The sequence below is a fragment of the Nannospalax galili genome, unplaced genomic scaffold (assembly GCF_000622305.1).
Source record: "Nannospalax galili isolate Female #2095 unplaced genomic scaffold, S.galili_v1.0 scaffold885, whole genome shotgun sequence".
In the NCBI taxonomy this organism is placed as follows: Eukaryota; Metazoa; Chordata; class Mammalia; order Rodentia; family Spalacidae; genus Nannospalax; species Nannospalax galili.
In genome coordinates, this window is record NW_008354025.1 from 615,920 (window position 1) to 632,057 (window position 16,138).

Below are 16,138 nucleotides of genomic sequence, written 5' to 3' on the forward strand. Positions count from 1 at the left end.
CTCTAGAGGACTATTGGGATTTGGTGGGGGTATGTTATTTTGGTTTTTCATGTTATTATTTTTCTCTGTGATTATGACATGTGAATTTCTTTTGTAGGTTCTGATTCTTGTGTGAGACTCAAGTCTTCAAGTTTAGGTCTGCTTCTTTTTGTGAACTTTATGTGTCTTTGTGGTTTACTTTTTAGGAAGAAAAGCTGGTTGTTCTAAGCTTCCAGCTCTCTCTTTTGATTTTATATTGGAATGGCCAGATTGCTTTTGCTTCAGGAATTCCCACAGAGGCCCAAGTCAGATGAGGATCAGATGCTCTCAGGTTTTCTCCTAAGGTCTGGATCCCTCCAGGAAAGATGTTGTCCTAAGTAATTTGGAGGTTGGACTGGCCTAGAGCAGGCCCCAGGAAAGATGCTGGTCTAGGGCAGCTGGTGGCTGTGCCATCCAGAGATGGAAAGGCAGATGGGGGTGGGTAGCGGCCCCATGGGCTCCTGGGGACTACACTGAGGAGCTGGGTTGGTCTGGATGCAAAGGATCAGGAAAGGTCAGCCCCTGAATCCTGGAAAGAGGCTGGAGGGTGGTGCAGGCCCAGGAAAGCAGAGGGAGGTGAGGGTGGGACCAGGCCCTTAAGCAGTGCTCCTGGCACCTGAGAAGGCACTGACTTGGTCTGGATGAAGAGGACCAGGAATCAGTAGTGGTTCCCCAGGTGCCTGGGGCCCCAAGACAAGGAATGAGACAGGACCCCGGCTAGGAGGAGAGACTGGTGGGGGAGATGGGAGGGTGACTGAGGCTGGGGGAGTCAAGGCGTGGAGGGCATGATGGACATACCCTGGAGTGAGAAGCCTGCGGGTCTGAGAGTGGCCTTCAGGTCGTGCAGGTCCAGGGAAGCAGAGGGAGTTGAGGGCCCTCTATAATTTTTTTAAAGGTCTATAGAGTTTAATCTGTGTTGCTCAAATGCTTTGGGTGTGAATCCATCTCTTGGTCAACCCCCAGGTGTCACACTCCGAGAGAAAATGGAGCCTCTCCCTCCAGCAGCTTTTACTTGCCAGTAGTTGCTCGAATAGAATTGGGCTGACCTGCCCACCCCACCCCCTCTATACTGCGATTCCAGTGGCATTCAAAGGGAGGTTCTACTGTGATGACCTTATTTACTCCTCTCCACCTACTCTAAGTCCTATTTCTAATCACCACAGTTGGATTAGGCTTCTACTGTCTAAATGCTCATAATGGGGATTCAATTTTAGCATATGGGCTAGGCATGGTGGTTCATTCCTGTAATCCCGTCACTCAGGAGGCAGAGGCAGGCAGATGGCAGTGAAATTGAGGCCAGCCTGGGATGGTCTGCATAAATAATTGGAGGCCAGCTGGAGCTACATAGTAAGTCTAAAAGTTCCTTCCACTACTGAAAAAAGTTAGCATCTGAGTCATTGGGTGCACACTCAAATTATATCCAAACCCTACGAATGACAACGATAACATCAAAAAACCATTTTATGAGGAGTTTTTAGAATTTTTATTTGAGTAGGGCTTAAGAAATGAAATTAAAATCTTTTCCCCAATTGTTTTTAACATTACTTTGGAGAAAGAGATTTATTTTAGGACAGATTCTCCTTTTTATTCTAGGCATTTAGTTTGATCAGCTTCTTTTGGTTTTATTTTACCTTTCAAATGCTAAAAGATTTCTTTTTAAAAACCCACTGAAATTGTTCAATGTTATAACAGCCTGCCTTGAGAATAGCGTTTCCATATAATCTACAATTGTATCTTTCTCATTTGTTTTCCATCATAAGCCTTTGAGACTGGTAATAGAATGTAATGTCTAAATTCTATATTAACAGTGAAAGAGAGATTGAGGGCATTTGATTTACTCAAGGTAACCAAGTTAGCAAGTAGTAGAGACTTGGGACTTTAAACCAGATTCTGGTTCTTAGCAGGCTTTTCTTATTCATAACTCTTGTTTGAATCCTCCTTACTTTACTGTAATTATTTTCTTATCTTGGAAGACTGGAAGACCCTAGAACAGTGCTTTAAAAATATTTTATTTATTATTTTAATCTTATATGTATGAGTATATTGCCTGTATGTATGTAAGCACGCCCATGTTTTACAGTGCCCACAGAGGTCAGAAGAGGGTGTTGAATCCCCTGGAACTGGAGATATGGATAGTTGTTAGATGCCGTGTGGGTGCTGGGAACCAAACCTGGGTTCTCTGCAAGAGCAGCCAGTGCTCTTAGCTGCTGAGCCATCTCTCCAGACCTGGACCCTAGAACAACTCAGTGTCAACTGGATAAACTTCAAATTTCCTTTTGGTTTTCAGATTCTCTTTATGAAATGTGATTTTTTTTTTTTGTAAGCACTTTCACTCCAAAAGGACTTTGTTCTTATTAGGGATGAGAGCTAATGTTTAGACAGTGTTTGCTAGTTATCAAGGGACTTCCTTGTGTGATCTCAGTGCTGTTACTATACTTCAGTAGTAGATGTTGTTATTATTCTAGTATCTTCTACAAAAAGGAAAAAGAGGCTGGGCGTGGTGGTGCATGCCTTCAATCCCAGCACTTGGGAAGCAGAGGCAGGTGGATCTTTGTGAGTTTGAGGCCAGCCTGGTCTACATATTGAGTTCCAGGACAGCTGGGGCTACAGGGAGACCCTGTCTCAAAAAGACAAAAAAAAAAAAAAAAAAAAAGATACTAAAATTTGCCAGTGTCACAGCATTAGGTAGTTTGTGTAACTGAGTCACAGATCATCTAAGTCTTCAGAATTTAGAACTTGTTAAATAATATTTTTAAAAAGACATGTTAAGCTATAATCTGTGGGTCTACAGAGACGGTTCAGTGGTTAAGAGCACTTGCTGCTCTTTCAGGAGACCTGACACCAGTTCCCAGAACCCACATTGGGAGATCAGAACTCTAGCTCCAGGGATCTGGTGTTTTCTTTTGGCCTCTGAGGGTACCCACACACACACATGGCCTCACACACACACACACACACACACACACAAAAATATATCTTCTTCTGTGAGATCGAAAAAACTATTTCCAAACCCACATAAAGATCTCAAAGGAAAGAAATCATAGACCATTATTTCTTAATATAGATGAACTATTAACTCTACAACTGTTTATATAACTTCTATTCTTTCACCATAATTTTATGTGTGTTGAAACTGAATCTAACGATTAGACTACATTTGGGGTAGTGTAAGTTTTCTATTTACTGGTATTTTTGTTATATTTGTGTTCCTTGTGAGCTGTTAGAATTCTAACTTCGCATCTATTCTAATCTCTCTAATTTTTCTCATTTATTACTTGTAGCTTGATTTTTATAAAATATTTAAATTTAGGTCTTTCCGTTTTGTTCATTTTCTCTATTGGTGACTTTTTAACCCAAGAAGCAACTTTAGTATATGATTGTACATTCACATATGTATTTCTGCCTATATTTATATATGTATCTGTTTGGGGTGTCACTTAATGAATTATCAGAATTTGTGTCTAAATAAATTCAAATGAAAATACAGCTTTTGTTTAGAATTACGTTTTTGTACTGTTTTATATAAAGTTCAGTATAATGTGCACTAACAATTATTAATTCTTCATGAGCTTATTTTAATTCAAGATTTTTTACTTTGGAAATCCAATGGGTTTTAAGTATAGAAGACTATAGCAGGATTTGAGCTATGCTGAAACTGCACCCATGGTGGAATTTATCTCTTAAGTGAATTTCTCTCTTCAGATAATTTATTGGGTTTGAAGAAGGTGGAGGAATACAGAAATGAGTCACATATTCAAATTGTGTTATGTTCTGTGGTCAGAAAATGGTTAAGCTCTTGTTATTTCAAAAATATTTTATTATTTTTATTTTATGTGTGTGAGTGTATTGCCTGCGTGCATGTAAGTGCACTTGTGTTGTGCAGTGCCTATGGAGGTCAGAAGAGGGTGTCAGATCCCCTGGAACTGGAGATATGGATGGTTGTTAGATTCCATGTCGTTCTGGGAACCACCTGGGTCCTCAGCAAGAGCAGCCAGTGCTCTTAACCACTGAGCCATCTCTCCAGCCCTTGAGCTCTTGTTTTACAGACAGGTTTCCCTGTAGCCCCAGTGGGCCTGGAACTTGCTATGTAGACCAGCCTGACCTCAATCTCATGGAGATGCACCTATCTCTGCCTCTGCTCGTATTAAAGGCATACACCTCCACACCTGGCCCAGATTTTCTCATTTTTAAAATCCTGACCTAGTATTACACTTAAGTTGTTAGCTCCTTGGTCTACTTATCTAAATTTTTCTGAGGGACTCTAGATAGGCTGACTAGACCTCAGTAGATGAACTTTCACGGAGGAATGTCTGGGGACACTAACTTGACATAATAGGCCTTAACACAAATGACAGAATGTATGAATTCCAGTGAGGGGGCTATGGGGGAGTGCCAATGGGGAAGGGGGCCTAAAGATGATTAAGATCGATTGAGTTGTTCTGTATGAAATATACAAAAATTCAATAAAATTTAAATTAAAAATTAAAATTTTTTTCTTTATGTCTTAACTCATTTATTCTAGTTCATTGTTGAAATGCTACAAATTTAACTTGATACTATGATAATATTTTTTCTTGGAAACAGGAAGTTTGCTTGTGACTTCAGCTTTTCCTTCATGCTAACTCTTAAATCTGGATTATCTGGAAAGACAGACCATTAAACAAGTGGGAGATGCTTACTTAAGTTTTGATTTAATTTAATTAGCTAATTCAGTTAATGAAATAAGATCTACATTGTACTCTGTTAAGTAATTTCATTGGTTAATGCTTTGTGTGTGCCTATCTGTGTTTGTATATGTGTGTTGGGGAGTTATGAGTGTTTCCTAGGTAAGTAAAATAGTATGCCAACTATGCGAACTCTAAAACCTAACTTAACGTTTTAGTGCCTTGAATGATTGCTTTAAATGCCAGCTAGTTTGCAGTAGACTTTCATCGTTAGTAAATAAAATCCGTGTTGTTCAGCATATTTTCTTTTCTGTTGTTTTCTTTTATTTTTTTATTTTCTTTTTTCTTAGGGATATAGTTCTCAAACTACTTCAATATGAGGCATCAACAAATGTGGCAGACAACAAAGGTTATTTTCCTATTCATCTGGCTGCCTGGAAAGGAGATGTGGAGATCGTGAAGATTCTTATTCATCATGGACCTTCACATTCCAGAGTCAATGAACAGGTGCACTTGTCAAATGTTTGTTCATGCCATAAACTACTCTAGAGTTTTCAAAGGCAAAGCCACGTTGAAAAATTGATGACTTTTATCTTTACCCTGCCAAAATCTTCCACTGCTGAATTTTCTAAAGGAGAAATTTGAGGGGCTGGAGAGTTGGCTCAGTGGTTAAGAGCACTGACTGCTCTTGCAGAGGACCTGGGTTTGATTCCCAGAACCCACATGGCAGCTATGAACTGTCCTTAACTCCAGTTCCGGGGGATTCCAAAGCCCTCTTCCGACCTCCACAGCATTGCACGACATGGGTGCACTCACACACATGCAGGCAATACACTCGTACACATAAAATAAAAATAATAAAATGTTTTAAAGGAGAAATTTGAAAAAAATCTTTGGCATTTGGTATGATGTACAGGCACTGAGTGAGGTAATTGTGAAGATACTTTGTTAACAAGAAAATCCTACATAAGGGAAGTAGTTGTAATATTTTTGCCTGCTTTATATAATCCATGTTTTATATAGCTGTTGAATATTTAAAGACAGAACAGTATTCACATTTTAAATGAGAATTAGAGAGTTCCTTAATAAAATTGTAAATGCTAAAACAATGATCGTAGCTATCATTTGCATAGCACTTTCATGGTTGACTACACTTTTTGGGAATCAATATGCAAAATACAGTGTATATAGTTTTTAGTCTCATAGTAAGTTAAATACACACACACAAAAACACATATGCACGCACTCACGCACGCACACCCATCCTCAGTAAGTTCAGCACCAAAGAGCATTCTGATAGAGACACATTGTCAATGTATTTGCAAGAGCATAACATCTATGTTAAAAATAGTGAATGTATGAAAAAGGAATTCCATTCTGAGTATTAAAACAGATAAGTGCAGATTTGAGAAAGTAAAATATGGCCTCTTAATTCAGTATGATAACAAACATCTTGAGCTCTGCATGCCCCCTACTGTTCCCATTTTGTAAAACTATATTTGAAAACCAGCATGCAGTCCAGCAATTGAATTACAGCTATGATGTTAGGCTGCAGATTGGCAGTCATCCAATACCGATGCAAGCAGGCTACCCTAGGGCAAGCACATCTAATTAAAGGGCAATTAGCATATTGTTCAAATAGACATAGACTTAGCAGACCTTTGGCTGAAATTCACACTAAAGAATAAAAAGTAACACTGACTCTAAACAACAAAGGAAAAGAAAAAAATTTTCTCGATGAAATGTTGAAAGGACTAATCAGCAAAAAAGAGCATTTTATTCATTGGGAAAGTCTCTTATTAAATTTTATCATAAAATTTTGCATTGATAATGTTACAAAATGCATAATTTTAAAATTAGAATGTACTCAATCTTTTTAAAAATAACAGATATAACTATCTTTATCATCATATCATACTAAAAGAAAATTTGTGAGAATGCTTCTCTGTTCTTGAGAAAAGCAAAACTTAGATCATTTATGGAATGAGCCATCTGGTGGATATTCTTGAAACTGTCTGTCTGGTGCGAAGCCAACCTGACGAGTAAAACAGAAACAAACCAAGGTTAAATGGAAGGATGTTAATTTTTATAAGCAAAATGTTTTTAAATGTCACAGAAATAAGAAACATAGAGTGTTCATTTATATTTAAAAGATAAATATTACTGAATAGTAATAGTAAATAGTAAATAGTACTGAGAAGATTGATTAAATTACTAAAAATTTCCTTTTAAGTACAATTGAGTTCAAAATTATTTTTTGCACTTCTATTCGTTTGTGCTGTGGTTTCTGTTGGCAACAAGCTGAGTACTTCTTGAGAATTGTGCGTCCCTACGTGAATGCGTGCATGCGTGTGTGTATGTGTGTGTGTGCATCTGTATGTGTTGACCGGTATGTGTTTGGATGTGTGCATGTAGGTGCACACGTGGAGGCTGAGGTCAACCTCAGGTGTTGTTCTCAGGTGCTGCCCATGTTGCTTTATTGAGGTAGGATCTTTGGGACCTGGGCTTGTTTGTTAGGCTAGACTGGCTAGCTACCAAGCCCCAGGGATCCTCCTCTCTCTGCTTCCTCACCACTAGGATTACAAGTATGGAGCACCATGCCTGTCTGTTTTTTTGATATGTGTTGTGAGGGTTAAGCTTAGATCCCCATGCCTACACACAAGCACTTTACAACTGAGCTATTTTCTTAGCCCCTCCTTGAGACTTTTAATACCATATTCTAAATTAGTTCCCCAACTCCATGCCATTTCTCCTGAGAATTTCAGTTCTGGTAATTTTATTCCTATAAATAACTCTTGATGTTAGCTTTACTTCTTTTCTTTTTTTCTGAAGGTACAGGGATGTTCTAGCTAATTAGAAACCTTTATGTATCTAAACAATAGAGGGAAGAAATAGAAATCAATATTTATTGAAGAATAAGATAAACCAATGATTGTACTAAGTACTACACCTATAAAACATTACTTAGTTCTTACAATAATCCTCTGAAGTGATATCATTCCCATTTTATAGATGAAAAATCAGACTAAGTAAAGCTGAGTAACTTGAAGTCTCACATTCCTGGGTGACCTAAACAGAGACTTGAACTCTGACTCCAGGTCTTACACATTGAGGTTGCATCCTAAATCTTATCACTTAGAGAGTGTTTATTATTTGCAAAACATTGTGCAAGTATGTCCACATTATCTTACCAAGCCCTGTTGCAGTCAGATGAGGTAGGCATTATCATGACCTTAGAGCGATGAAGTAACTTTCCCAATGAACCTAGAAATGAAATCAACATTTAAACACAAGTTTCTTAGATCTCAAGCCTAGGTCCTAACCAGTAATATACTATGCTGTACTATTGAAATTATGCACTATAGTTAGTGTTTCATTATGATTTCTGAAAAGCATCTTGGGTTTCTTATGTGGTTTGTTACCCCTTATCCAGAGAGGATGCAGTCTTCTATTACCCCAGTGGATGTTTAAAACCTCAGTAGTAACAAGTCCATCTATCACTTCAGATTCTCTTTTTGAAATGTGATTTTCTATAGGCATTTTCACCACAAAATAGTTTATAAAATTTTATTTAATTAAAAACATTTTGTGTGCATGAGTGCATTGCCTGAAGGTATGTAAGTACACCCATGTTGTGCAGTGCCTGCAGAGGTTGGAGGAGGGCATTGGATTCCCTTGGAACTGGAGTCATGGACGGTTGTTAGCTACCATGTGGGTGCTGGGAATCAAACCTGGGTCCTCTGCAAGAGCAGCTAGTACTCTTAACTGCTGAGCCATCTCTCCCGTCCCCATAATTTTGTTTTTACATGGGAAAAGAACTAATGTTTATATACGTTATACATTATATATGTATATATATGTTATATACTAATGTTATTTATCAGGTGGCTTCTCGTTGTGCTCTTCTTTAATGCATCTACCATACTTCTGCAGTTTCCACAGAGCACCAGACTTTATTTATCCATCCGTGGTGTATGCCATGGCCTTCACATGTATCATTGCTTTGGGGCTTTGGGTCACTATTAAGTAAAATTAAGGGTTACTGGAATGCAAACTCCACAGTAGCACATAGATCTGCTAACAGAGATGGCCAGTAAGTGAGTCCAGGTAATAGATACAGTGTAGATTCACTGGACCAAAGGAATGATTCATGTATGGGTAGGAGGACTCAAGATTTCATTTTGCCACTCAGATCAGCGTGTGATTTAAAACTTGAAAGAGTTATTTCTGGAAATTTCCATTTAGTATTTTGGATCTTTGCAGAGCAAAAGTAACTGAAATTGTGGCTAGATCCTATTTATTATCTTATTCTGCCCTAGATAGAGTAGTTAACTTAGTGAATAATTTTGGAAACCAAAGTAGGCTTCTCCTGGGGCAAAAGTCAAGAGTATCCTAATCTCAAAAGTACATTGCCTTTGCTATTGACAAAAACTTGAACTTATTTGTGTTGGATATTTCACTTTGAACCAAGATGTCTTGGTAAATGGGTCTTATCAATCATTTTCCTTCTTCTATTCATTGTCTGTAAGTATCTTTTAAAAATTTTTATTATTTTTATTTTATGTGTATGAGTGTATTGCCCACATGTGTTTAAGTGCATCCATGTCATGCAATACCTGCAGAGGTCAGAAGAGGGCGCCAGATCCCCTGGAACTGGAGTTAGGACCGTTGTTAGGTACCATGTGGATGCTGGGAATCAAACCTGGGTCCTCTACAAGAGTAGTCAGTGCTTTTAACTACTGAGCCATCTCTCCAGCCCAGTAAATGTATTAATTTTTCAAAGAACACTTATTTGGTAAAAAGGGAAGAATTCAGACCCTTTAAAGAATGTCCTGTTTGGGGACTAGAGAGATGGCTCAGCAGTTAAGAGCACTGGCTCCACTTGCAGAAGACCTGGGTTTGATTCCTAGCATACATGCAGCTAACAACTGTCCATAACTCTAGTTCCAGGGGAACCCAACACCCTCTTTTGACCTCTGTGGGCTCTGCATGACACAGATGCACTTACATACCTGCAGGGTTAACACTCATACAACACTAAATAAATAAAAATTGAAAAAAGAATGTTCTGTGCAGACATACTAGCAGTTACTAATCAGTGCGTCATCATAACCTATCCATTTTCAGTTAGAGTTTTTTAGATGGCTAAAGAGTTCGGACACAACTTTACAGTCCTGCCTTAGTAAAGATATCAGTTGTCATCTCCATTGATATAAAAGTCCAAGTATATGTTGATTGTGGTTAAAAACCTCTGAACATTATTTCTTAAATAGGTCTTTAATGATGGAGATAATTTCTCTTGAGATTTGAACAGTGCTAATTGGTATTATTAGAATTTACAATTTTGCTCCTATTTTCTAGGCTAAGGGCTGTGTAAAAGTAGAGAGATCTTTGAGGAGTCATTACTTCATAATTGGCCTTTCTCTTTTCTCAGAGATGTGCTACAGTTTGAAAAATGAGATTCAATCTTTTCTAGACCAAGGGGAAATTAGGTTGGTCAGGAAGCATAGTTCTGTGTCATATTTTCATGCAAAAAGTAATATGCTTGGGGTTCTTATCAAGTTTATAGAGCATCCAGACTAAAAATTAGGATGTGTAAAACTCTATGTTGTTGTCAAGCCTCTATGAGGAAGATTATAGCGACACATTCAAACCAAGCACATGAATGACTCCTAAAAGCAATGGAAGAAACAGCTTCATTGCATTACCATCTGTCAGATGCCAGCTTTCTTCAGCTCTTGCTAAGGAGTGGGTTTTTCCTACTGGGTTTTAATTTTATTATTTTACTTTTTATTTTATATGTATGAGTGTATTGTCTGAGTGCAGTGCCCACGGAGGTCAGAAGAGGGTGTTGGATTCCCCTAGAACTGGAATTAACAGACAGTTTTTAGCTGCTATGTGGGTGCTGGGAATTGAACCTGGGTCCTCTACAAGAGCTTTTACAGCTTAGCCATCTCTCCAGACCCTGGATTTTTATTTTTACCTTCAGTTGTCCCCTTATGATCCTAGGCATACAAAATATAAGATTAAGAAGCCTACCTTAGTGCGTTTTCCCACATGCTATTTTTTTTTTTTTTTTTTTTTTTTCTTTTTGAGACAGTGTCTCCTGTCCTTGTCCTTTTGTTTGGTTAGGAACTACTATCCAAGTTGTTTCCTGCTAAGTACTCTTGCGGTGAAATCTCTGGAAAATTTTCAGTTACTCACTTTCAGAGCTTCTTCGGCAGCATAGCAACAGATGACAGGCAGAGTGCAACAGCGCAAGAGCACGGCGTTTGGGCAGATACTCAAAGATCCCTATTCTTCCTAGATGTACTGTAGCCTTTTTGAATTTTACTTTCTTTATCCATAAAGTAGAAATATTGATACCAAACATGGAGGGTTTCTATAAGACTCAACAAGAAAATATTTGTAAACTTCGTAGATGTTCAGCAAGTGTGAGTAGTAACCGTTGTAGCTGTGAAGGTGCATGCGATAGATGGGAGGTCTGTCTTCGAGCCTGGGCTACATGGTTCAAATCCTGAGCTACATGATGCTTCACCCGCTGCCTGAAGTAGGCACAGTTGTGCGGGTGCTGCTGGAAGCAGGGATGAGTGTGAGCTGACAAGCGAGCCTTTTAGCTGTGTTCCAAAAGGTGATGCTGCTGTGCCACATATTTGGGAAATATATTTAAGGCAAGTCTGTAACTTCACGCTGTCCTTCTTATGGAATGGCTGTGCAATCAAATGCCCATTATTCAGTTACTTGGTGCCTTAGTTTTCTCATTCTATAAATGAGGAAAAGAATAATAATAGTATCCATTTTATAAGGAGAAATAAGTAGATAAACACATGAAATGTAGCCATGTCTGATACTGTTAACTATGATGATGGCTGTAGTAATGGCAGCTTCATTTTCTCTCTAGAGCTCGAATGTAGGATCATTTCACTTTTGCTGCTAACGTTTCTTGTCCAGTGTTCTCCTGACAGACCTTGCCAATTGCCTAGCATACAAAGACCCTATCCACCCTTGTCAACTGCCAAAATTGTCTGAAGGGTCGGTCAGTTTGCCATGCAACTGAGATTATTTTGTTTTTATTTCTTTTTATACAAAAGGAATTTATTTACTCACAGTAGAGAAGGAGGAAGCAAGCAATTTTATCTTGAGAGCTCAGCCTTCCCAAGGGCTCTCAGACCTCCCAAGAAATCTTGCTAAATTTCTGGGAAAGTCACTGGTTTTTCAGTAGGAATTTTGCAAGCTGCAGATGTAGTATTGTGATATTCTTGGCTACTTGTCTGGGTGTGGGTCCAGGCCTGCTTCTTAATTGTGTTTTCAAAAAGATGCTATCCTATCTTAGGGACAGGATTTATTTTTATTTTTTGGCAAACAAGAGAATCAATGATTTATGCTTATTATCTTCTTTATAATAAAAGCAATGATTGTGGAAAATAAAATGAAACAATTTGCAAAGCTTTTTTTTTTCATCAATCTCTCATTATCAAGAATTTGCTATCTCATTTCTCCTCTGGAAAGCCTGTCTATTAAAAGTATGCTGTAATTGTTATTAATCTTCCTCATTAACAAATGTCACAGAGACCTGATGAACGATGCAGGGAACACTGGCCATCTGGACCCAGCAGGGACACTGACTAGCATGGCTAAATCATTTATCATTCTTGGAAATTGGAAAAATATAATGCAGTGAAAACTTTGACTTTTCATTGAAGTGATAAAACATGATTTTGATGTAATGAATGATGGATACTTTTATCAAATATAAAATCTAATTAGTCATACTTAACTGCAATAGATTAATCTTAAATTTACATTTTCCAAACATGTAAAGTTTTAAATTATTGTGTTTAGATTTTGATAATTAAGTTTCTGAAAACATGTCCTTTGTATCTGTGCCTTAAACAGAACAATGAGAATGAAACTGCCCTACACTGTGCAGCTCAATATGGACACTCAGAGGTAGTTGCTGTTCTCCTGGAAGAGCTCACTGACCCCACGATTAGGAACAGCAAGCTTGAAACACCACTGGACTTGGCAGCACTCTACGGACGGCTGAGGGTGGTCAAAATGATCATCAGTGCACACCCGAACTTAATGAGCTGTAACACCCGGAAACACACACCGCTTCACCTTGCTGCCCGCAACGGTCACAAAGCAGTTGTACAGGTGTTGTTGGAGGCAGGAATGGATGTGAGCTGTCAAGTGAGTCTTTTAGCTGTGTGTTAAAGGTGATGTGCTACGCCACATGCTTTAGGGAAATATGAGGCATCATGAGGCACAATCTAACTTTATGCTAATCGAAGGATTGTACGTTATTAGTGGGTGGAAGTTGGGGGTGTTACCATTTCTGTTTTCTTTTTCCCGGCATGTAACATACAGCCTGATATATATCAGGAAGCCAATCAAAGCTTAATGAATGAATGAATCCAAAAATTACTACTAATATTTTTGAGTACATACCAAATTCTTAGCATATTGCTACACTTAGAAGAGTGATTGCAGATGAGATGTCATGTGGGATTGAGTACTGTTGATTTCCAGTTAAGAAAATAGGAATTAAGTTCAGAGATTTAAGAAGTTTGCCCAAGGATCCAGCTGATAAAACCAGAATGTGGCCTTAGATTTACTGATTAAATTATAGGCCTTTTCCAATATAATTTACCATTTATATACATATCTAATGACCAATCATGGGGACAAAGGAGACTCAGAAAAAAAAGTACTAAAGAAGTGATATTTGAGTTAAACTTTCTTTTTCTATAAGATTTTTAAATTTTTATTTTATGTGTTTGTGTGTCTCTGTGTATGTGTGTATACATATGTGTGTATGTGTGCCTGTTGAGGTTGGAAGGAAGTATCAGATCCCTTGGAGCTGGAGTTAGAGGTGTTCGTAAACTGTCCCATGTGTGTGCTGGGATCCAAACTCTGATCTTCTGATAGAGCAGTAAGCACTCTTAACCACTGGGCCACCTCTTAGCCTCTTGAATTGATCTTCAAAGGAAGGATAACATTTGTATGGGTTTTATTTCTCTATAGGGAAAAAGACAGCCTACTTTTATGATTTAATCTTAAATTATTCAAACTTTAAGACTATCTTTAAAAAGATATATTTCTGCTTTTATGGTTGCTTTCTGTATTCTAAGTTGATGAGAACATTTTTATCTCTCAAAGACCTGTTCTTGTCAGATTGACTTGACTGTCTCCCCTGTGTGTTAGTAAGTTATTGCTACATTCTGAAGTACTCCAATTGCAGTGATTGAACATACTAATGACTTATCTCATAATTTTGGAGTTGGTAATGTAGTCTGTGTTCAGCTGGGTAGTTCTGGCCTTGGCTGGATTTTCTCTCTTTTTTATTAGGATATATTAATTGCACATAATAATGAATATCATTAGGACATTTTCATGCATATGTATAATGTATTTTGAACATATTCACACCCAGTACCTTCTCTTGTCCCTCTCACTGTCACTGACCTCTTTCCTCTTCACAAGGAGTTCCACTCCTCCCTCTCCCCCTCCCTCTCCTCCAATGAGTTACAGAAACACGAGCAACTTACCAGTGGCTACTCCAAATGAAGAACATGTCTCTCCTTCAAGTAAACATTATCTGCCTATGGATCCTCAGAGAGGGATGGGACCTCACGAGCCCTCCTCCTTAGCAACAGTTAACTGCTTTAAGTCATCCAGAAGGACGGGGGCCTTGTGAGCCCTTCTTTCCATGATGGAATGTTGAAGCGTTGAGCCTTGTGCAGGTCATGTGTGGGTAATTTCAGCTGCTGTGAGTTCAAGAGTGCAATGGCAATGTCGTGCCCAAGCGTGTTCCACAACCCTCCACATCCTCCTAGATTTCTCACATTCTTTCTGGCCCCTCTTTGGAAATATTCCTACAGTCTTCGAGGGAGTGTTCTAAACATCTCGTTTAGGGCTGAGCAATCAGCAGTCGCTTTGACTAGTTATGAGTCTCTGCAGCTACCACCGCCCACTGCAAAAGGAAGCTTCTCTGACCAAAGCTGACAACAGCACTGATCTGCGGGTGTAGACATAAGCATAGAAGGAAGCTGACATACACCATGTCTGTTTAACAAAGCGACAGCAGTAGTTTCCCCACTTGGGCCCATTCATACCTGATTTACAGTACCAGGTATGAATTCCTACCTATGAACAGGGCTCAAATCCAGTCAGAAAGTAGTTGGTTACCCCCCATAAGAGTCGTATAGCTATTGTACCAGTGGACATAGTGTGCATGGCTGGTCAGTAGTGTAGCACTCAGGGTCCGTATCTTAGTAAAACCGTTGATGACAGTGTTCTGCTAGCCATCTGCAGAGCACCTTCTATCATTATAAAAGCTAGCCAACAGGAAGAAAGCTTCCAGCTAGGTTCCAGTTTCATTTCTTTATTTTCTGCAACCATAGCATGTGGTGTCTTCCACAATAGGGTCTTACCATGTAGTTCTGGTGGATGGCCAACAGCAGGAGCAGTTTAGCTGGGTTTTCTCGTGTATATTGGGTCAGTTGTGTGGGGTGGTGAGTGAGATTTTTGTGTATCTAGTAAGATCCGTTAGGTCAGTTAAGGCCTCCACCTATGCTTAGAACTAAACCACCAATACTTCTGCCATGTGTGACTGTCCAAAGCAAGTAACAAAGGCCAACTAACTTCTGCATGTGGGAAAATAGTCTTTACCTGTGGATTAGAAGAGGGCATGAGTTGTAAAATGGGGTGTAAATACCCAAAAGAAATAAATGAAGCAATTTCACAAATACTCTACACATTCCAGGTGAAACTGATACTTAACTCCAGGGTTACTAGGAATTGTAAAGAGGTTGAATTATGTGTTTTCCATCTGTTATCATTCTAAGTGTGCACTACGGTGCCTGGCCACAGACCACTTTATAGCCCAGGATTTTCATGATGACTTGTATCAGTAGGCCATTCTGTGTTCATGGCCAAGACCTTTTCATGGTTTTCCAAGGTGGCATGACCAGAGGAGAAAAGTTTAGATTCAATTTTATAAGTTCAATTTTATATCATTCATTTTTGGGGTACAAACATTATATTTTGTGCTTTTGAAGAATCGAAAATGAAACTGATCAGTGTACCAAATTAAGTGAAAAAGATAAAAAAGTGCAATAACCCATAGGTGTGAAGTATAATGAATGCTAAACCAGAGAACTGTGGAGGCACAGGTGAGGAAAATACAGATTTTTTTTTAAAAAATAAGGAGATCATGAGAAGCCATTGATAGAAGTGATAGGACTTTGAATTTTTAGTTGTAATTTAACTTGCCATATATGTAGTAGTTGACTAAGCAATGTTTCAAAATATTTAATTAGAAGCCGTGTGTGGTGGCACATGCCTTTAACCCAGCACTCAGGAGTCAGAGGCAGATAGACCTCTGTGAGATCCAGTCCAGCCTGGTCTATATAGCTAGTTCTATGCCATCTGGGGCTATGGGATCCCTATCT

The 16,138-nt window shown here is 38.7% G+C and overlaps 1 protein-coding gene across 1 annotated transcript in view; it reads left to right on the top strand.

Annotated features, from left to right (window-relative positions):
* The window catches only part of LOC103748507 (ankyrin repeat and sterile alpha motif domain-containing protein 1B), a gene marked incomplete at its 3' end in the record, with an annotated part of 501,190 nt that overhangs the window by 165,191 nt on the left and 319,861 nt on the right, over nt 1-16,138 (top strand). Inside the window, exons 3-4 of the mRNA XM_008851154.1 lie at nt 5,033-5,189; nt 12,579-12,875. Coding sequence (XP_008849376.1) covers nt 5,033-5,189; nt 12,579-12,875 — 454 coding nt within the window. The remainder of the gene's footprint in view (nt 1-5,032; nt 5,190-12,578; nt 12,876-16,138) is intronic.